General features: G+C 39.7%; 2 protein-coding genes across 2 annotated transcripts; both read right to left on the bottom strand.

The window, feature by feature from the left end:
- Window positions 1-721: 721 nt before the first annotated feature.
- Window positions 722-21860, bottom strand: LOC124636627 (PAS domain-containing serine/threonine-protein kinase). The gene is made up of 22 exons (XM_047173150.1): window positions 21728-21860; window positions 21420-21522; window positions 21256-21344; window positions 20916-21070; window positions 20261-20403; window positions 19811-19978; window positions 19140-19259; window positions 18515-18698; window positions 17957-18081; window positions 17427-17655; window positions 16466-17188; window positions 15901-16074; window positions 15166-15326; window positions 13741-13852; window positions 13189-13364; window positions 11631-11771; window positions 11169-11368; window positions 4925-5058; window positions 4482-4619; window positions 3244-3339; window positions 2744-2892; window positions 722-1982 (listed from the first exon to the last, which is right to left on the bottom strand). Exons 1-22 carry the CDS (start codon window positions 21757-21759, stop codon window positions 1830-1832), a joined length of 3705 nt encoding a protein of 1234 aa, XP_047029106.1. The 5' UTR covers window positions 21760-21860; the 3' UTR covers window positions 722-1829.
- Window positions 9460-11088, bottom strand: LOC124637416. Its single transcript, XM_047174249.1, has one exon. It carries the CDS (start codon window positions 10754-10756, stop codon window positions 9638-9640), a length of 1119 nt encoding a protein of 372 aa, XP_047030205.1. The 5' UTR covers window positions 10757-11088; the 3' UTR covers window positions 9460-9637.
- Window positions 21861-21890: the final 30 nt, after the last annotated feature.

Below are 21890 nucleotides of genomic sequence, written 5' to 3'. Positions count from 1 at the left end.
TAGGTATTGTACAATGAAGTTATATTGCAATACATCTTTAGATTTTGGCAAAACGGAATGAATCATTAATAACAATTGCAATAGAAATTCACTGTACATTCCTGGATATTTTATTTTATAATACATATATGAACTATCTTATAATATAATATTTGATAAATAACTAACACAAAAGTGCTGTAAGTACATCTACATTAAACTTGAATGACTGGACAAAGATTAATTTGTTTTCTTGGTTAGTGGCTTTTTATTATTATTTCTAAAGTTGTGAGTGAATGATTCAGATGTATTCCGAGCACAGTACTTGTAGATAAGACGATGACAAATATATTACATAAAGTTATTTATTTTGGCCTAAACATGCACATAGTGGTATATTGAATCAACTATAAGGCCCATATAGTGCATTATTTTAGTGAAGTTCGAAGGAATTTCTCTATGTCTATTTTTGCAAGAGCTTCCTGGGTAAAGGGGTTAAGGATTTGTAGCTCGCTTATAGCACCCATGCATGCACGGTTAAAAATATCTTTTAAGTGTCTGAGAACGTTAGCGGTCGCAGTTTTATTCGTAAAATATTTGAAAATCAGCGTCAACAATAGGAAGACGGCTCAGAGTTATTTACTATTTCAATTCATGCAAATATTTATTTCTAACAATCGGAAGAATAGATGAAGTTGTGATAGAATTTGCTTATAAGTAAACAATTGAATCTTAAATCTTATTTTAATCGTGGCAAGATCCTGTGTTACAATCAATGGGTGCTTTAAATATAAACAAGTGACATTATGCAATTCCTAGCGTTTAATTACGTAATTGAGATCAATTAAATTAGTTTTATTCGACTTTTTAAAATACTAAAGAATTTAGCACTAATTTACACCCAAAAATCAAACTAGGTGACTTTTGTAAGTAGGTTCATTATGATTTTAAGAAATAGGTTCTTTAAACTTTAAATAACAGCGATTCTACGACTATATAAAATTTGGTCATTTCACTCGAATTGAATGTTACCCGTTTTGATATATAAAGGTATAATTTAGAAGCCTAACTTAATACTGTTAACGCACAACTAATTGGAATAAAGTCTGAAAACAGAAACTTCACTAAGTTCTGAATGGACATATTTTCGTAGCTGTATTTCATTTACAGTAAAATAGCACATGATTTCAAGTCGATTCAAAATTAGTGTTATTTCAGTGTTCAGATCTTTTATACTATAATGATGAAAAGAACAGGTACACTCATACAACCTGATAATAATTCTAAGGAATAACTCAAACAGGGATACTTACCCTAATCATTTGATACTTTCATAATAATTATATTACCGATACAGTATCAAGTAATTTTACCGTACATCGATAAAGACACGGCAAGGGATGGAAATTACACATTAATTAATTCAGAGATTTTCATCCTCACCTTTTGACAAGCAAAAACATATTCTAACTTTGGTGAGTTCATACAAGTTGTTCAATCATTATATAGCAACATCTAGCTACATATTTTTTTTACATAGCGTTCAGACATCGAAGATTCCAATATTACATTGAAAGCGTTGAGCTCACACTTTTTGACACTGATCGCGTGTTACATAGATGAAGCAACAATGACAAAACAAATTACACCAGATTTTTTTTTAACAAGTATTCCATTCTATCACTTTGTTGTCTCATCTATAATAATTGCTGTATTAGCTATAATTCTTTTAGGTGTAATTTCCATGTACACAAGTCAACTCGAGCATTTTTCATAAGTGGGCGGAGCTTTCCCGAGTTGCCATCCTTTTGGTAGTTTTTTCAACAAACATAGTAGAATTTTTATGTTGTTTAGGAGAAGCTGTCTTGTTCGCACTCGTCCCAGCTATCGCATTCGTACTGATCACAATCGTAGTCGATGTCACAGGCCGCGTGACCGGTGGCGTCAGAACTGATGTCCGTTAGAGCAGCTTCCGATACGGGTTTTGATGATATGTCCAAGATCTGAAAATGGTATGTAAGGAGTGTTGTTAAGATGTGTGATGGGCAGTGGTATGTGTAACGTAATTTCTTTCCAAAAGATCCTTTACATCGAATATTTATGCAATATCTGAATTTAGCCCTTTGTCTTTGCAGTATACAATCTTGTTCCAAATAATTAGTGCTTAGCCAGATAACTTTAGAGCAGCCAAGTGTTTTCAGGCTTCAGCCTTAAAATCGTCGTCCTACGACACATCAATTAAGGTTATGCTGTTCTACAACAGCATAACCTTAATTGATGTGCCAATACCGTGTTTTAGTTTAGTGAGACCTATATCATTTTTTATCAATACTTTTGTGCGACATGGCAACTCATTACAAACTACAAAATCAAACCTACAAAAAAACAATGACAATACAATTGTTAGAACGCTTTTTATTAATTAAAAAAATAAATATTATACTTAACAATTTTTTATCACTTTAGCTTAACAATTGTATAGACATTGTTTATATTTTTATTACCAGAGTAAATAATAAATGGAGTGGCCGATGCTAACCGTTTTCAAAAATTACGACCTATTGCGTTATAAAACATATTGAACTCGTTGTCGGTCTGTCACCATTTCCTGAAATTATGATTGTGACAGAAGGACAACTCATAATTTAAAATGGATAGATTTTCGAGGTGCAATCAGATGCGATTTCATGTGAATTTTCAGAACTTTTTTTAACAACTGCTAACTTTGGCCACTCCATTATCTCCTCTACCCCACTCTACATACATCGGCAGATGAGCGTAGGCTGTAGTTGTCGGAATGTGCGTCTCTGTCAGTAGTAAGCGCGAGCACGGCGATGGAGTTGCGCTTGGGCTCGTCGCGGGACACGTTCTTGCCGTCTGAACGGATCGCCACTTCTGAAGGATTTGAACGCTCTGAAAGTTAAAATATAAACTCTTGTAGTGGTTCGGTATTCGCGTGGTTTATTGGGATAAGTTTTCTTCATCTCTTTACTTGACAATTTAAATTAATAATACCAAAATAATTAAACTATAACTTGTGGTCTCAATTTGATTTTAAAGCCTTTTTATTGAGTTGATAAATCACGCAACAACAATCACATGGATTGGAAGTCAAATTAAATTCTTAGGATGCATATTGACCTACTATGTCGAGGAAAAGGAAGTTACGACTTGACTTACAAAAGTTTGATAATTGATTAGTACTATAGGAGCTTTATTTGAATTCAATTTATTTGGACCAAAAATATTGATTGGAAATCTTACCTTTAACCATTGGATCTGCTAATGATATGGGTGATCCACTGCGCGGTGAACCGAGACTGCCGCTGTAGTACATTTCAGGATTCGCTTCATGACGATCTGTAACGATAATTTTGATCCATCTTAGTGATGGGTACGCTTACAGGATGAAGACACCTTAACTTGTTAACAAGAAAACTTTTTTACAAAAAAATTAAACCGACTTCCCAAAACACTAAAAAGCAAAAAAAAAAACTATTTTTAGGTGCATCGGCCTAGAAGTCGGTGTCTAATGGATGTTACTAAGTTAATTTTGCCACCGACTTCTAGGCCGATGCACCTAAAAATAGTTTTTTTTTTTGCTTTTTAGTGTTTTGGGAAGTCGGTTTAATTTTTTTGTAAAAAAGTTTTTTATTTAAAGCTTTTCAGTGATACGAATAGTTGTCACTATCCATACAAGTGAGAAGTTCTCATCAATACAAAGAATATAAGTCCAAATACGAGGTATTTTACATATTCAGTTGTCGAGTTCCCTCGACTTACTTTCTCTGGTCTCCATCATCAGGTCAGCTCCAAACCTTCACTGTTGCAAAGGTCTTGTCAATACAAATAATTTAAGCCCAAACACGAGGTAGTTTATATATTCAGTTGTCGAGTTCCCTCGACCCTCTCTGGTTTCCATCATCAGATCAGCTCCAAATCTTCACAGTTGAATAGTGCTTTTAGGCGTACACCTGAGTGTCAAGTTTTTACCCTATTATGCCTACAACTTTCGAAAGTTGCCCTCGATTTCTCAGGGTTCCCATCATCAGATCCTGACCTGATGTCTATGGGACCACCTCGGGAGTATATCCTATCAAACAAAAAAAGAATCATCAAAATCGATTAATAACTGGCGGAGTAATCGCGTAACAAACATACAAAAAAAAAAAAAAAAAAAAAAAAAATACGGTCGAATTGAGAACCTCCTTTTTTGAAGTCGGTTAAAAATACGAAACTTATTTGAATTATACACCAACAAATGAAATGGCAAGGAAATAAAAGTTGAAATACCGCTTATCGAAACTTGCGTATAATAATACAATTTTAAAAGCAAAACAGGATAGTAGTAAATGCTCAACACTATTTCTTATGTAGATAGAGTTCGTCTAGTTTGAAATAAAGCAGGAATAGGCTGTATCTAGAATTCATTGTAGGCTTGATACCCAGTTATCCCTCATCAGGGTAAAGGAATGTGACAGTTACTATTATATATTTCTCACCGCAATCCACAATCTCATGGAACACATAATTGGAGATGGCGACCGGCTGTCGGATCCACGCGTGTGACATCAGCTGCGAGATCGTGCATCTGTTGGCAGGCTCTTTGCACAGCATCCAACGGAGAAGTTGTTCCAAATCTGTGCACAGTAAGATAATATAAAAAAAATAGAAGGAAAAAAATTAGAACAACTCAGACATAACGCAAAAATTATTGAAACTGTCAGAGACGTAAAAGAAGGAGCAAAAAGGAATTTTAATCACAAAAAGTAATACAAATATAATTAACAATATTGTGACTTTTTGTAAGTATTATAATTTACTGTTAGCGAACCAAAAACCCTTAATTTAGAGGAATTCATATAAGTTATCCCTTAATGATTATGTTTTGTGAAACAACTTTCTTCATACTAAATATTAAATTAGAAGATGAAGTATTTCTTACCTTCAGAAACAACCTGCGGGAAAGCAAGCGGCCCTTGTATCGTATCTTCAATGTCCGAAAACGGGTTAACAAAGAATGTCAGCACATACAGAGTTATCCCCATTGACCACATCTCTAGCTCAGGGCCTGCATACCTACGAAAATTAATTAAAATTCAATCTATTTAATTTGCAGTAATAATTACCTTAGTAAAACTTGAGATAACACACTTTTGGTATTGAATGAAAATATGTAAAGGTGTATCAAGTATGACACCTTGAGGTACACCCACCATAACATTGAAGTGAACATTTATTTTTTGCGTATGAAAAACTGTTTCTTGAAGAATATATAATAAATAAAAACGAGAAAGCATTAATACGTTTCATGGACATTCATAGACATAAGTTTAATGAATTCGTTTTCAATATTCTATGGTGAACTCAATCAAATGCTTGCTTTAAATATAATAAAAAAAAAAGAAAGAAAGAAAGAAAATACATTTAATTACGTAATTGAGGACGCATACATAAGTACCTACATAAACAATCAATATAATAAATAAAACAAAAAAGGGCTAAAATAGAAAGAAAACAAACATGAGGGGGTAGTATGCGTCACAACCACGCAATACGGCCCTCGCTCAGCATGATGCTGCGACCCCGTGCGAGACAAAGTCCCAGCGCTGATTTTCAGCGACAGCCGAAACTAACGTTATGGCGTCCAACGGGTGATTATGCGAATATGTGTTAAATAAATTGTGTTTAAATATATATTAAATAAATAGTGTTTCTTTGAAGAATATAATAGAATATAATTAGTTTACTCCATATGATCAAAATACATGTGGTCGCGCCATTAATTATCTATGCCTGTAAACCATAGAGGTCAGTGCTGTAACTTAAACATCTGTCAAAAACTATTTCAGCTACTGAAAATAAAAATGTATTTTTAATGGCGACCGACGCTTTCGTACTTTATTATAAGAGGGTAATATGCTTTACAAAATATTGTATAGTGTGTATGTATCATACGAGATAAGTATCTTGAGCAACGAGTGACTAAGTTTTATCTTATCCCAGTTTGGGATCGTGCGAGGTGTTATAAAATATGCTTTGTCATGACGGTGGGTGAGTAGAAGTTACACGTGGATTGCGAATAGTACGTAGTAAGCAGCATTCAACTTTAATTAAAAAACAACATTTTAGTTAAATTAGGGAATATAAAAAGTAAGGAATAATAATGATTTAATTAAATTTAGAATTAACATTAAAATCGTAATGAATTGATATCACAGGTACATAAAAATATATGAGGACATAACAAAGAACACAGATGAAGGATATTTGGAGCAATATGAGCCGACACAGCCCCTCCTCCAAGATTGCTCAACGATCAGGAGCCACGCTTCTGCTACAAGTGTGCCTCCAATGCATCCCACGCCTCAGGAAATCCCTACACCAGCGCATGTACGCCATGACCCCGTAGGTAAGTGACAATACAAACAGTTACCATGCGTATCAGCCAGTTTGTTCCCTTAATAAATGTTTTTTAAGTAGGTATTTGAATGGTAACTTTGATTTCAGGCGTCGCAATGGTGGAGGGATATCATTCCAACAGCGTGTGGCTGCAAACTTGAAACAACCTCGGAATGCTATGGTACGATGCATTGGTACCACCAGAGGGCATACCACGGACCGGAGACCATGATCTGAACGGATGGGTTTCCAGGTCAACTTGCTATATAGGTATTCTGGTTTTTTTGAATCAATAACTCCAAAAAGCAAATTGGCCAAGTGCAGCCTCCTCCTGGCTGCCATCTTTAATATATCCAGATTATTTATGTACGGAGTCACGTGGCTTCTTCGAGGAATGTTTGTGCAGAACCGAACACAGGCATTTTGAATACGCTGTATAACGTGTTCTGTCCTAGAAAGAAGGCATGGTCCATACACTATATCACAATAGTTTAGCCTAGATAGAATAAGACTGTCAACGAGTTGTTTGCGCAATGGGATGGACAGGTACTTTCGTATTCCATACAGAACCTTCAGTCTATAAAAACAGTTACGCAGAACATTATTGATATGGGCCTCAAACCTTAATTCGGGATCCATAGTTAAACCCAGATTGCATACTAGCTCAACTCTCTCAATGCTCTCGCCCATGACTGTCAACGCAGGATTAGTGGTCAAGATTGTACGCACTTGGTTCCTAGAACCCAGAACTATAAACTTCGATTTAAGGGGGTTAAGTACCAGAGAGTTCACTTCAGACCATTCAACCACTCTCTGCAAATCTTCGTTGATTTTCTGCACAGCCACAGATGTTTCATCAGCCTTGAAAGAGATGTACAATTGTATATCATCGGCGTACATATGGTAATTACAGTGAATGAATGACTTTGTGATATCTGCACTGTACAGTATGTACAACAGGGGCCCCAAAATCGAGCCTTGAGGAACGCCCCTCGACACGCGGAGGGGGGCGGATGACACCCTTGACCCATCTTCTGTGTGCAATTCCACTAACTGAGATCGATCGGAGAGGTAGCTTCTAAACCACTCAACTGCATCAGGGTCAAAGCCGTAGAAAGCCAATTTGGACAACAATAGAGTGGTGTTGATTGCGTCAAAAGCGCGGGAAAAATCTAGCAATGCCAGGATTGTACCCTCCCCCCTATCGCGCGCTTCAAGAATATTCCCTACAACATCAGCCAAAGCCGTTGCAGTACCCCTACCCTGTCTAAACCCTGATTGCAGATCTGGAAGAATTTTATTTACCTCCAGAAAATTTACTACTTGGGAGTAGACTACCCGTTCTAGAATCTTGGAGAGGCAAGGCAGAATACTGATAGGTCTCAAGTCCTTTGTACTGACTGGATTATTATTTTTGGATATAGGTCGGACGATAGCGCATCGCCATAGTTCAGGGAATGTACTCGTGGTAATAGAGCAGTTAATTATATCAGTAATGGCTTGCAAGGCATTAGGCAAAGCAAGGGATATCATATCAAGGCTGATACAGTCGATACCTTGTGCATTAGATCCCAGGCTCTTAATTATCTTAAGAACAGCCTCGGCGTTGGTCGTTGTAAGACTGAATGTGGCATCACCAAAGCTATGTGTCTCAAAGTAGGACTGCTGTGACACATTTAGATGACAGTTGCCCGGCACATCCAGGAACGCAGCATTAATTTCATCAGGGTTGTTGAAATGTCCTGGTAGTAATCTTTGCGTGTGATCTGGCAGCACATCAGACTTTAGGTTGCGCCATAACAGTTTAGGGTCCTTAATATGGTCATTGATGCTCTTTGTGAAATATGATTTCTTCTCGCTAGCCAGGGCCGTAATAGCTTGATGCTTGAGTTGAAGATAATATTGCTTATGTCCTGGTAACTTAGTTTTGCGAAACCGTGCCCTTGCCTCATCTCTCATCTTCGATATTAGCCTAACATTATCAGTTATCCACGGAGTGGGACGGGTTTTAAAGGTCATGCTTTTGAGAGGAGCATGGAGATCAAAAAGCTGATTCAAAAAGAAGTTAAATGTTTGCACCATATCATTAACATTACTCATGTCACCAACCGATGACCATGGTATATTCCCCAAATCCATTATGAAGTAGTCCTCCAGTATGTTTTTGAGCGGACGAAATACAACCGACCTGGGTTTGAACGTAGGCTTTTTAAAAATTGTCTCGCATGTGATAAACGAGTGATGGCCAAGCTCACTAATATGATTCACAATGACGTTACGAGTAGGAGCATCTGTGCAGACAACATCAATTAGCGAACTACTGTCTCCCACATAGTGTGTGGGTGTTTGCACTAGCTGTTGAATATTCAAGTGATTGAGAAACTCCGTAAGTTCTTTCGTTTTTGTGCTATCAACATCTAACATATTAACGTTAAAGTCTCCCAACAGAATCAGATGATCATAAGGTGCCAACCCACTAATGCTGTCAGTCAAGGCGTCCAGAAAAGTATGTAACTCTAGCCATGGTGGACGATAAGCAGTGCCAATAAGTAGTTTTTTTTTTATTGACATTGAGGTTCAGCCAGAGCTGTTCCACATTGCTGTGCTCAGGATGAGGTCTGATGCGCGCAGTGATTCCATTTTTAAGGTAAAATGCGACCCCTCCGCCTCGCCCACCACGGACAGTCGTGGGACGCGGTATGTGTTTAAGTCTATACCCAGGCACACTAGGCGCGCGGCCATCCTCACCCTTGCGCAACCAAGTTTCGTTGATAGCCATTATATCCACGGAATAGTTGCCCATGGCTATCAGAAATTGATCTTGATTAGTCCCCAGTGAACCTGCGTTTAACAAACCAAACTTGATGTATTTAGCTGGAGTCATTTGCATTTGTTATGTACTGTAAATTTAATTATGTATATAGATTTTGTTTGTACTGTATATAGTTTTTTGTGTATAATGTATATAGCTATTGTATAAAATATATATAGTTTTTGTAGATATTGTTTGTGTATATAGCTTTGATATATAATGTGTATAGCTTCTATATATAATGTATATAATAATAATTTTTGTGAAATGTTAGTGTAAGATTTAACGTGTTTATATAATATAGTTATATAGATTTGAAACAATTTTGACTCACCATATAAGCAAAATATGATAACCCCCTGATAGAAAAGAGTGTGACGCATATTCCCCCACTCATGAATGCTAGACACACACAATGACAAAAATAATAAAAACAGACAGTAATCAAGTTGTTTCATTGACAGATCCAATAATCGCAGCAATGTCCTCGTCGGTGCGGATTCTTTGGGTGGAGTCACCCGGGCCCTTCCTAGCCAGTATGCGACCTCGCTTCGTCCAAACAAACCTCCAGCTGAAGAGGCTAGCAGCGTCTCGCGCCTTCCGAAACAACCGGCGATTAGTTTTAGTGAGGCGCTCGTTAAGGAAGAAACGCTGCGGCGGGCCAGACATGTCCAGGTCAGCAGTCGTCGCGCCCCGGCGCACGCGCGCACTCGCCAGCAGCTGGTCGCGCACATCGCGCCGCGCCAGGCGTACCACTATGGCGCGCGGCCGCGGCACCGCCGGACCGGCAGAGCTTGTGGCGTTGAGCTGCCTACCGCCCACCCGCTCCGCACTGACGATGTCACGTTCCTCCAGCGTGACCCCCAACTTGAGGCCTATTACCTTGGCAATGTGAACCGGGTTGTCAGCTGTGCTCTCGGGAATATTTGAGATTTCGATGTCATTACTGAGAAGGTCTTGATCCCTGTCGTTCAGTTCCCTCCTTAATTCTTCCACAATCCCCTCCACGGATGAATGTGTGGAAGGGGAGGTCTCCCGCCGCTGTTCCAGTGCATTAATTCTGGCCTCCAGGCCGTCAATACGGGTATTGCAGCTCTGCATGGATAATTTAAGATCCATCATCTCCTCCAGCATCTTGCTGCGGAACTCCAGAAGGTCAGCACGCATCGCCCTCAACTCCTCCACTAGAGTCAAGTCGGAGCCAGCTTGCGGCGCAGGAGGAACAGACGATAGACTCGCAGATTGTTGCCCGACGGTCTCAGGTAAAGGGCTGGAACAACTAACAGTCCTGGTGTTGGGTGAACTCGGCACCACGCTTGTATGTTCTACAGGGCTGGTGCTAGAACAGGGAGGGCTTTCCGCAAGACCTCTGACTGGAGTATCCGCCCTATTGTCCCTTAACAGGTTCTTCTTACACTCTGGGCAGCGCCAGCCTGCAGGGACAACGCCTTTTGCTACAACTCCTACGCACCCTCTGTGGTACGCCATTTTGCATTTACCACATTTAGCGCCCTCTGCCGGTACCATAAAGCGACCGCAACCGTGGCAATTGACACCAGGCATGATGGTAGGCAAATAGGTAACTTGCGTCTGAGGTGATTCGCCGTTCACACGCTAGATGGCGCTGTTAACTCGATGTCGATCGTTGACAGATAACGAGAATATCAGCCCTCTGTCTATGCCGTCGGTCTGTCAAATCGAGAGAGACGAGAATATCCGACACTTATTAAAAATAGAGGGTAGAACTCAATTACGCAAAGTCACTGTAAGTATTGTTTTGTATAGTTTAGAACCTTAAGCACTGTTTTTATTAACCACTTTAATATATGTCACTGTATGTTTCACTGTGTTCACTATAAATAAAGTCACTGAGCCGAAACAAGTGTTTATTATTTTTTAAGAATTAAAAGTATGGACACAGATCTACACCGATAGACGTCACAACTGTCAGTCAGACAATTAAGACAATTCTTACTTGTTTCCCGCTAGAACTTCAGGGCTGCAATACTCAGTAGTACCGTAGAAGGTGGAGAACAGTGTGTCTTTGCTCATAAACGTGGCCGAACCGAAGTCTATGAGCTTGACGTGGAACTTGTTGTCTATGATCACGTTCTCGTCTTTTATGTCGCGGTGTAAGATGTTTAGGGAATGGAGGTACTCGACTGCTTGTCCTATCTGTAAATATGATAAGATTGATGATTTGGAAATTTTCATTAGAATCAACACAACATTTTTTAGATCCCCATTCGAAAGATTGCCAGTTGCGAACTTGAAGCCGATTCTCATGGTCATGGTCATCAAAGTTATGAAATAAGCATTTCTACCATGGTATGTGATTTCCTATGTTAAAGGATCTCAATATAAAATATTGTCTGACTTTTACAAGTCAGGACGGAAAACAGTTTATGTAGGATTGAGATGAATAAAGACAACATACCTGTCTAAATATATAACTAAGTAATGGTTCGTCGAGTCTCGGCCGTCGTTCGATGAATTCGAACAAATCCATACCCGCGCCATGTTTTTCCATTACCATTTGGAAATACTTTTCATTTTCGAAAACGTCGACCACGCTCACCTAGAATCAAGAATATTAAGTTTTTTTTTAAATACTCGTTAATAGACTGTCTTCCCAAAATGGAGGGGATGTGTTATTTATAATAGTATCAGCATATTCCTGACTACTACTATACCCACATACTCACAATGTTGGGATGCTTGAGCGTGAGCAGGAGGCTGAGCTCGAGCGGCACGCGGGTGCCGTCGGCCGCGTCCACCTTCTCTTTGAGGATGAACTTGCATATTCCTGACTACTACTATACCCACATACTCACAATGTTGGGATGCTTGAGCGTGAGCAGGAGGCTGAGCTCGAGCGGCACGCGGGTGCCGTCGGCCGCGTCCACCTTCTCTTTGAGGATGAACTTGCATATTCCTGACTACTACTATACCCACATACTCACAATGTTGGGATGCTTGAGCGTGAGCAGGAGGCTGAGCTCGAGCGGCACGCGGGTGCCGTCGGCCGCGTCCACCTTCTCTTTGAGGATGAACTTGCATATTCCTGACTACTACTATACCCACATACTCACAATGTTGGGATGCTTGAGCGTGAGCAGGAGGCTGAGCTCGAGCGGCACGCGGGTGCCGTCGGCCGCGTCCACCTTCTCTTTGAGGATGAACTTGCATATTCCTGACTACTACTATACCCACATACTCACAATGTTGGGATGCTTGAGCGTGAGCAGGAGGCTGAGCTCGAGCGGCACGCGGGTGCCGTCGGCCGCGTCCACCTTCTCTTTGAGGATGAACTTGCATATTCCTGACTACTACTATACCCACATACTCACAATGTTGGGATGCTTGAGCGTGAGCAGGAGGCTGAGCTCGAGCGGCACGCGGGTGCCGTCGGCCGCGTCCACCTTCTCTTTGAGGATGAACTTGCATATTCCTGACTACTACTATACCCACATACTCACAATGTTGGGATGCTTGAGCGTGAGCAGGAGGCTGAGCTCGAGCGGCACGCGGGTGCCGTCGGCCGCGTCCACCTTCTCTTTGAGGATGAACTTGCATATTCCTGACTACTACTATACCCACATACTCACAATGTTGGGATGCTTGAGCGTGAGCAGGAGGCTGAGCTCGAGCGGCACGCGGGTGCCGTCGGCCGCGTCCACCTTCTCTTTGAGGATGAACTTGCATATTCCTGACTACTACTATACCCACATACTCACAATGTTGGGATGCTTGAGCGTGAGCAGGAGGCTGAGCTCGAGCGGCACGCGGGTGCCGTCGGCCGCGTCCACCTTCTCTTTGAGGATGAACTTGCATATTCCTGACTACTACTATACCCACATACTCACAATGTTGGGATGCTTGAGCGTGAGCAGGAGGCTGAGCTCGAGCGGCACGCGGGTGCCGTCGGCCGCGTCCACCTTCTCTTTGAGGATGAACTTGCATATTCCTGACTACTACTATACCCACATACTCACAATGTTGGGATGCTTGAGCGTGAGCAGGAGGCTGAGCTCGAGCGGCACGCGGGTGCCGTCGGCCGCGTCCACCCAGAACTGTGCGCCCACCTTCTCCTTGAGGATAAACTTGGCGACCGTCAGCAGACGGTCTGAGCGACGGTACGCCATCTTCACGCAACCGTATGCGCCTTTGCCTGGAAATGGTGGGTAAAATTGGGATATTTCTGTGTATGTAGGCACGAATTTTAGTAGGGACTAAGTATAAAAATCGTTAATGAAATCCAACATCCCATTACATCATCGGAATTCATGTAAATAACCATCAGAAGAACCCCTGGAGTCAATCATTGTTATTCATTAGTTTGATTTCCCAACGCCATGAACACCTGAGGCCAAGTTTCAAAACTTATGTTGATCATGTTGAACAAAAATTTAAGTAATAACTATATCGCACTGCTCTTTTAGTTATTGCACATCTGAATTGTTTTTTTTACTTATTAACCATTAAATAATTACTCACAATTTATTATTAACACTTTATAAGATTCCTTGCTTCTACTGTCCACTTACCGATCTGTTTTAGCGTAACGTAGTGTTTGTTGTACTCTCCGGAGACTTGTTCGTCGCCGCACTGACTCACCAGCGACATGGACTGAGGTCGGCTGCCCGCTGACTTGTTACCCTGACACAAACATGGAACATTTAGCTTGCAATCTTCTATGTTCTTAATACATATATAAAAGAAAGTCGTGTTATTATAGTTACACATTTTATAACTTAAGAATGGGTAAACCGTTTAAGATGATAATTTGAGGGGAGATAGCTTAGACCCGGGACAATAGCATAGTTTTTGTCACCATCCGGCTACGGAAAGTTATTTCGACAAAATCCAGTAAGAACCACAAATGTAAAGTACCAGAGAAGCATAACTTACACGAGTATACCAATAATGAGTGTAGACAGCTACTGCTCACCATGTACCAGGGCAGCATAACTTAAATGAGTATACCAATCAATGTAGCTGCTTTCCCATATACAGAGTGCAAAATCATAATGCCGAAGTGTTCGTGTCTGCGCGTTACTATTTATACGTTGATAATTTGTGATGAGGGTAACTAGTAAAACAACGTCCGCGCTCACTAGCGCCCTCTGTGATAGAATCATAGCAATTTATTGTACTTAGATTTTGATAGTGTTTAATATGTAAAATATTGTGTTTTCGATAGTAATATTGTTGATAGTTAATAGTAGTAGCCTAGATCTACATAGTCATGTATAAATAAACATATAGTTCTGCATCTTAATATTGTTAAAATCGAATAGAAATTGAATCGCAATATGATCGCAATAGCAGTTTTAACCTTATCGGGCATTCTGCTACTAATATAAGACCAATCGTATTCCAATGACATTCGATTGGTTTGCGATTGGTCTGCTATTTTCGTGATTTTGGTCTATACGGTAGTTTGCTGTACAATTATTTTGCAATCGTAAATCATTTGCAGACAAAATGATTCATTATTGAATGACAGAAAAGGATAAAAACGTTTATTTCAAAGAAAAAATAGCGGAATGCCACATACGCTTCAATCGTAATCGAGTCGGGATTGGATCTCAGTCGAAACGAGTCGAACGTGAATCGTATGTCGCTTAAGTAAAATTAGGAGAATCGGGCCCCTGATTTTCATCATTGTAAAGTTTTTGGATACTAGAAATTGTAGACTTTCAGAAGAGAAATAATAATCGCGTCCACGGCGGATTTCATCCACGACGACTATTCACATGTAAGGAGATTAGCCAACTGCGCAGGACATGTTCTGCACAAGCATTTGCGCAGACACAGGTGCACTCACTATTCCTTCACTCTCTGCGCCCGATGGGACGACAATCCGACACTCGCGGAGAGAGATCAGGCGCAGGGCCGACATTTACGTTCTCTCCGATGCACGGGTGTATCAATCACCTTCCTAACAACTACAAAAGCCACTAACTCACCACAGTATTACTAACAAGCACGAGCGAGTTGTCGGCAGTAGATGCAACACTGGACGCCAGCGTGGTGTGTCGCGCGGCATCTTCTAGCTGCACGCCGAGCCATACACAGCGGACTCGACTGCCGGTAGCTAGCTGCATGCTTGATACCGTGTATAGCACGTCTGCAACAGGGAAATAAAATTTGTTTAGGTACTTGTGTATAGAGTACGGGATTGACATAGTGTGTTATGTTTAACTATTGAACGGATCACCAACATATGGGTATAGGCTAGATCTTGAGAAAGGATATTATGTGTGTATCTTTTAGCGGTATAGGTGTTGAATTTAGGGGAACATTAAATTCTGCAACAAGCAACTTAGGCTTTCCACCCACGTCCAATAATATCGATGACTTTAGTTTTGGATGAGAAAAATATGACATATTGGTAAGCTTTTATTTTTTTTATAAATTAAGCTGTAAAGTTCAATGCAATGAAAGTAACTGCGAATATATTTATTTATTTATATTTATTTATACAGCATGGAAGACTTACAGCAAGATAAAACACATTGTAATTATGAATGGTAATCGGATAGCCAATAACAAGTCCTAAGTCATATAGTAGTATAACAGGTAAAACTCGATTATTTATCGATAAACTTATGAGGGTTTACTAATTACATCAAAAACTCGAAATATATGAACATTTGTACGTGATGTCACCAGCTATAGTCAGAATTTCAGGAAATACTCACTAAGATGAGTGCCGTCTTTATGCATCACCACACCCCGGTAAGTACCATCCTTGTGCTGGCAGTCAGTAGCGCACTCACACGCCGGTATCTTGCTGCGCGAGTGTTGCGGCGTTGACGTCATCAATAGCGTGCGAACTATACGTTTGGCTACGCACGGAGTTTCGGGTGCGTCATCTAAAAAATGACAAAGGAATAAAAAAAGCAGTTCTCAACGAATGAAAAGTCTTGATATTTTACCGCTTTGGACAGAAAGCCTGGGCAAAATTGTCTTCATCGTAATACGGTAGTTTCTAACGATTCAAATTCATAACTTTTATTGAACTGTCAAAAACGGTTACTCTGTATGCAATATGTTTGAAAACGCGAGCTATGACGTCACAGATTTTTCACGTCAAACTGCATACTTATTAAGCTAGCTTATGTCAACAATAAAAAAAAACAATTATTCCATCAAAACAATAAATGAAAGTCACATTATTTTAAGATGCTTTACCAAATTAATTTGGTATCAATCTCTTTTTGACCTAGTCAACTAACCAATTGGCAGAATGGTTGAATAGCTTACCTGAATACAATTTCCTTGGCGCAGATTCAGTCTGTGTCTCCAAATCGTTATCATTACTCAAACTATCGACACTTTCATTGCCGTTGTGTTTCGGCAAGTCTTCAATTTCACAACCAGGGGGCGGCATCTCGTTTATAGGAGTCAGAAAATCTGCACTCGTCTCATTAGAATCACAGAAGTCTAATGACAGACTAGTTTTATCATCTTTTCCTGGTAAATTAGCTTTTAAAGACCTATATTTACTTGAATCGAATGATAGTCTTAATGAAGGATCGTTGAGTCTCACTCTAGGGGCATTCCCAGTAGGGGTTACCTCCTGGGAATGTTGAGAAGTGTAATAAATAGAATCAGATTTCTCCGAAGGCTTAGGAACTAGTCTCGCAGGATTGCTTTGTTCGGAACGCAGTATATTTTCCGAACGGGACTTCGATATGCTGCTGTGACCAAAATTTTCGTCGTCTATGGATATTCCTGACATTCCTGAAGTGACGTCAGGTAAAGCTGATATGTCGTTTCGTTGTTCCGTGGTGCTGATGCTGGAGACCATGTCTTGTGTGGGGGTAGGGGTGTGGGTGACCATGCTGCAGGACTTGTCGAGACAGAGGGCGCTGGACGACTTCTCTCGGGTCGTGGACAGCATGGATGGATGGACGTTGAGGGACATGCAAGCTGATTTCTGGCTGCCATTGAATGCTCCGCATGAGTCTTCGTCAGTGTCTGATGCTGGAACAAAAATTTGAAGATTATTGTACAAATAAACCCTTCTTGTTATCAATGATTTTCGTCACACACCCTAAGTCAACACTAACACGAATTCTGTATAAATTGTAGGTTTTAATGATTTGAAATTCTTTATCACATGCTAACTAAACTAAAGATCTTATTGTGCGAGGTAAATATTGTTAAAGACATTTTGAGTAAATAATTAAAATAAAATTGCTCATTCTCAAGTTTTTCTTACCTGACCCATTATTTTCATTATTGACCGGCGACAACGTCATATTCCTATTCCGTTCAGGTATCTTGACAATATCGGCTTCTTGGCAGAAGTTCTGTATGACATCCTCGATATGATGGCCTATGACTTCTGAGTGTGGCTTGCCGAACGTTAACATGGCAAAGTGGTGGTTGCAGGCTGTTATAATACCACTTTCGTCTACTACGAGAAGTCCGCTGACGTTGTAGGTTACCTAGGGAGGAGAGAATAATTTGAGAATCTTCTTATAAGCTGTAGTTTATAAGATCATCTTTTAATGTATGGATTGCAAAAAAATCTAAAAGAGCCTCTCGGCTCTCAAAATATTTTATATTTACTGAAGTAAGTTTGGTTGTTTTGTTCCTTCAAAGTAAAAAGGCTCTACGGAGTCAGGTTAAATTGTGAACCATAAGACTTTTTGTGTATGTGTGCAAATCAGTTCCCGCGGATTAAAACCGAAAGCACCTGATAAAAAAATCCCTGACATTTTTGTAAGTCTAAATCTATTCTCTTACCCTGACATTAACTTCAAACACTGGTCGGTGTGGCTTGACGACGGAGTTCCATAACGTAGAGTCTGTGGTATCCGGCTTCGAAATCCATAGACAGAGCGGGAAACATCCACCGTCCAGAGTTCTCCCTATAAAATAGCATTTTTATGTTAGGAATGGGAAATACAGCAACGATAACGCGGTTTATTGTTTGTTTGCCATTTCCGTTGGACCAGCAAAAACCTAACACAATGATAAGACGAAAGACTTTTATTCAAAGTAAGCTGAAAATCAACATTTTTTTAAAGTCAAATTTTACAAAAGACAGCCCCAAAACGCTCACCCTTCACCACTTCATGCGTGTTTTTGCAGGGAAGAAGAAATGGTCAGACGTCTTTTTCAATCTAAACTTGAGTGAAGGTTATTATTGAATATTTTTTTTTACAGTCAAATACATATAGTTATATAGTTTTTTTTTTATTTATTTTATTATATTTACTCCTTTATTTCAGGCAACTAGGGCCCATAAAAAATACAATGCATAAAACTATTTTAAGTATATTTATAAGTAATTTTAAGTACCTGTAAGTTTCTGCTTAGCCATATTCCTCGGCACCGGCGCGTCGTACGCGGGTAGGCGCACGTTGGGTATGAGCGTGGCCAGCGGCACGCCCAGCAGCTTGTCGCGCGACTCCGCGCCGAACAGCGCGGCGGCTGACGCGCCCTCACACGACACCACTGTGCCCGTGTCTGCTTCTACTGTTAACTGCGGGAGTGTTATGTTGTATAAAATAAGATGTTTCTGTAATACCTTAAAAGATGTAATAAATCAACGTACAACATGAATTTATCCAGTAAAAGCTGACCATGTTTTATGATTATGGTTTGTCTAATTTGATGCTCAAGATCGAAAGGAATTGAAATGCCTGCTGCGAACCCGGGAGAGGGACAACAGGATGCAACACGACAACACCCATTATGAATCACTAGATGCAGCCTCCTTAAACTTATAGGGGCTTAGTACCAGAACACTGTTGTCTATTAAGCAACTTCTAAGAATAAACTTTGCCCAAAAATAAACCATCTTTTAAACTGACTCATGTATGTTAATCTCAGAGTTAAGAATATTGTAGCATGTACATAATATATGAAAGGCACTTGAAATCACAGCTTCTCTATTCATAATTTATAATATTGTTCAACTTACCACAACATTCTTACAATTCACCGGTTCAGCTACAACTAAGCATGGACCATCATTATCCAGTTGTCTTATCCACAATGACACTTGCACTGAACCACCGTCTTTTGAAATTAGTTCTACAACCTGAAAACAAAAGAAAAGCTGTAGACTATTGACCTTTTGAAAGTTCATGTACCTATAGGTACAGGTTTGACGACCTCGATGGCGCAATGGTCATCGTGCCGGACCGCCGAACCTGAGGTCCCGGGTTCGATTCCCGGTTCGGTCGACATTTGTGTGATGAGCATGCTTGTTGGCCGTGGTCTGGGTGTTATGATATGTATTTATAAATATGTATATATGTAGCTATATGTAGTTTATCAGTTGTGTTAGCACCCATAACACAAGTAAATAAATAACTTACCATGGGGCTAACCGACCGTGTGTGAAAAAAGGTGTCCCGACATTATTTATTATTTATTTATAGGTGGATTAGACATTAGTCTAAGCTGGTACTTTACCTATTTATAAATGTGTGAAGTGCACTTAAAATAGACCACTTTTATTTTAAACTACTTTATAATAAATCTAAAAATAAATCAATCTTTACAAGGGGAGCAATTTAAACAAGGTATACACAGCAAGAGTCTGTTATTAACTGCTACAAATAAAAAAACAATTTGATATTTTACTACCTTTCCACTTAGCAGGACAACAGTCCCATCCTCAGAAGTATCACAGTCCTCAGGCAGACTGAAAGTCTTGCAGTTTCTGTTGCGCAGCAGGTCTGAGAAGCGAAGACCACACAGCTCTCCTGAGGAGTAACCCAGCAAGGAGCACGCCTTGTTGTTTACTATTAAAATCTGCAAAGATTTCAAGATATTGTAAAAGGTATGTTTGTATCAACTCTGTGCATTGTATACTAAACAAAGGGTAAATAAAGGATCAAACAGTTACAATACTCTATTTAGAAATACTTCCAATGAGAAATAATTGGAAGGTTTGGCTTCTGAAAAATTGATACCACTAAAGGCAAAAGTCAGTGTTTATATTTAAAATTATGGAGTTTTTTTCTTACTAAACAATAACAGAGAAAGGCAATGCTAATGACCATTGTTAAGCTATAAAAACAATCATTTTCATACCTTTGATGTCTTAGGTTCAATAGTAAAGACAGCCTTGCTTGGGTTTATAGTTTGTTGTAAGCGTTCAGTCTGAGATGGGGCAGGGGATCCGGCCACATCAGTAGCAAGGGATGTGTTGAACCTAAGTCCATTTGGTCCATCAACTGCGGGCAGAATAAGAGTTGTTATATAAAAGTTATTTTTGTCTAAGATATACTTAGAGAGTATATCTTAGACACCAATGACTGTGTTTCGGATGGCACGTTAAACTGTAGGTCCCGGCTGTCATTGAACATCCTTGGCAGTCGTTACGGGTAGTCAGAAGCCAGTAAGTCTGACACCAGTCTAACCAAGGGGTATCGGGTTGCCCGGGTAACTGGGTTGAGGAAGTCAGATAGGCAGTCGCTTCTTGTAAAGCACTGGTACTCAGCTGAATCCGCTTAGACTGGATGCCAACCCCAACATAGTTTGGGAAAAAGGCTCGGAGGATACAAAAGTTATTTTTGAGTTCGATTCAATTTACACCAAATAATTTCTACGCAACATATTTACAAAGGCATTTGATTTTAGTCTTTTTCGTAGTTGTCCGAATAATAAGTGTAATTAGAAACTGATTGTTTGAAATAATATTTATCCATAATCATAGCAGCTTTACGAAAGTTTGCCATGTACATACCTCTGACTAGATCAACAGCCTGTTTGACTTTGGTAGGTGTCTCCAATTCCATGGTAATGGGTCGCACTTTGCGGCTCAGGCGCGGGAAGCTCTGGTTTCCTTCAAATGAACAGTTGCTAAACACATTCCGGAAACGTTGCTGGGCTTTTGCAGTTCTACAACAAAATTACCACAAAGATTACACAAACAATAGAGTTGTTTTTGTTTTCATTTCACCGTAACAACTAAAATTCTAGACTACATTAACATTTGCCATGTTAAAAGGACGAAAATTGAAAATAACTCAGAATTTTGAAGGGTCACTAAAATGTCAGGGTTAAAAATAAACATTGTTGCTTACCTGCATTTAAAATCAACTTCGGTATACTTTTCAGGGGTATGTAGATTTGGACTATCATCCCTGGCTTCAGTGAACGTGAGTTTTGGTTTCTGCAAGAATAATCCAGAACATTCATAAAATATTATGTGCAACTTAACAAACTTTAGTGTAAATAAATAGCTTACTGGTCGTGGTGTTATATTTAGATGCTCAGGCGAGTAAACATCCACAAATCTCCCGAGTCTGGGCTTCACAGGAGTCAAACTAGAAGAATCCGCAACACTACTCCTATAATTACACAATTCCTGTTTAAAAACACCTGAAACTCCGATTGCAAGCTTGCTTGTTAAACTAAAGGCTAAGAAAATGCTAAAGGTCCGCTTTATGATTTATTTACATCGTTCTAACTTATTTTGGGATGGAAAATCAATACATTATAGCGCGGAAGTTCAAACTGCGAAATGAAAGCAAAAAGTTTGTATACCACTTTTACCTTTGGTAATTTAATAAACCAGCAGATTCCATATCGGGAATCCACAAATTAAAGAAGATATTATACGAGAATCTGTCTGATGAAATGAATACGATTTCAAATATTCAAAATGCACCGTTGCTTGAGTTTTCAAACAAAAGAAACAAATTGAACAGCTGTGTCG

This window comes from Helicoverpa zea, chromosome 1 (genome assembly GCF_022581195.2).
Source record: "Helicoverpa zea isolate HzStark_Cry1AcR chromosome 1, ilHelZeax1.1, whole genome shotgun sequence".
Lineage (NCBI taxonomy): Eukaryota > Metazoa > Arthropoda > Insecta > Lepidoptera > Noctuidae > Helicoverpa > Helicoverpa zea.
This window is presented reverse-complemented; position numbering and strand designations above follow the sequence as displayed.

Excerpts from the sequence above, each read along its gene's own strand:
- LOC124637416 (XM_047174249.1), bottom strand. The coding sequence starts at position 10,756 with ATGCCTGGTGTCAATTGCCACGGTTGCGGTCGCTTTATGGTACCGGCA.
- LOC124636627 (XM_047173150.1), bottom strand. The coding sequence starts at position 21,759 with ATGGAATCTGCTGGTTTATTAAATTACCAAAG. Across the intron at positions 16,075-16,465 it reads GCCAAGGAAATTGTATTCAG|ATGACGCACCCGAAACTCCG; the intron begins GTAAGCTATTCA and ends GTCATTTTTTAG. Across the intron at positions 3,340-4,481 it reads CCATGAGATTGTGGATTGCG|ATCGTCATGAAGCGAATCCT; the intron begins GTGAGAAATATA and ends TTATCGTTACAG.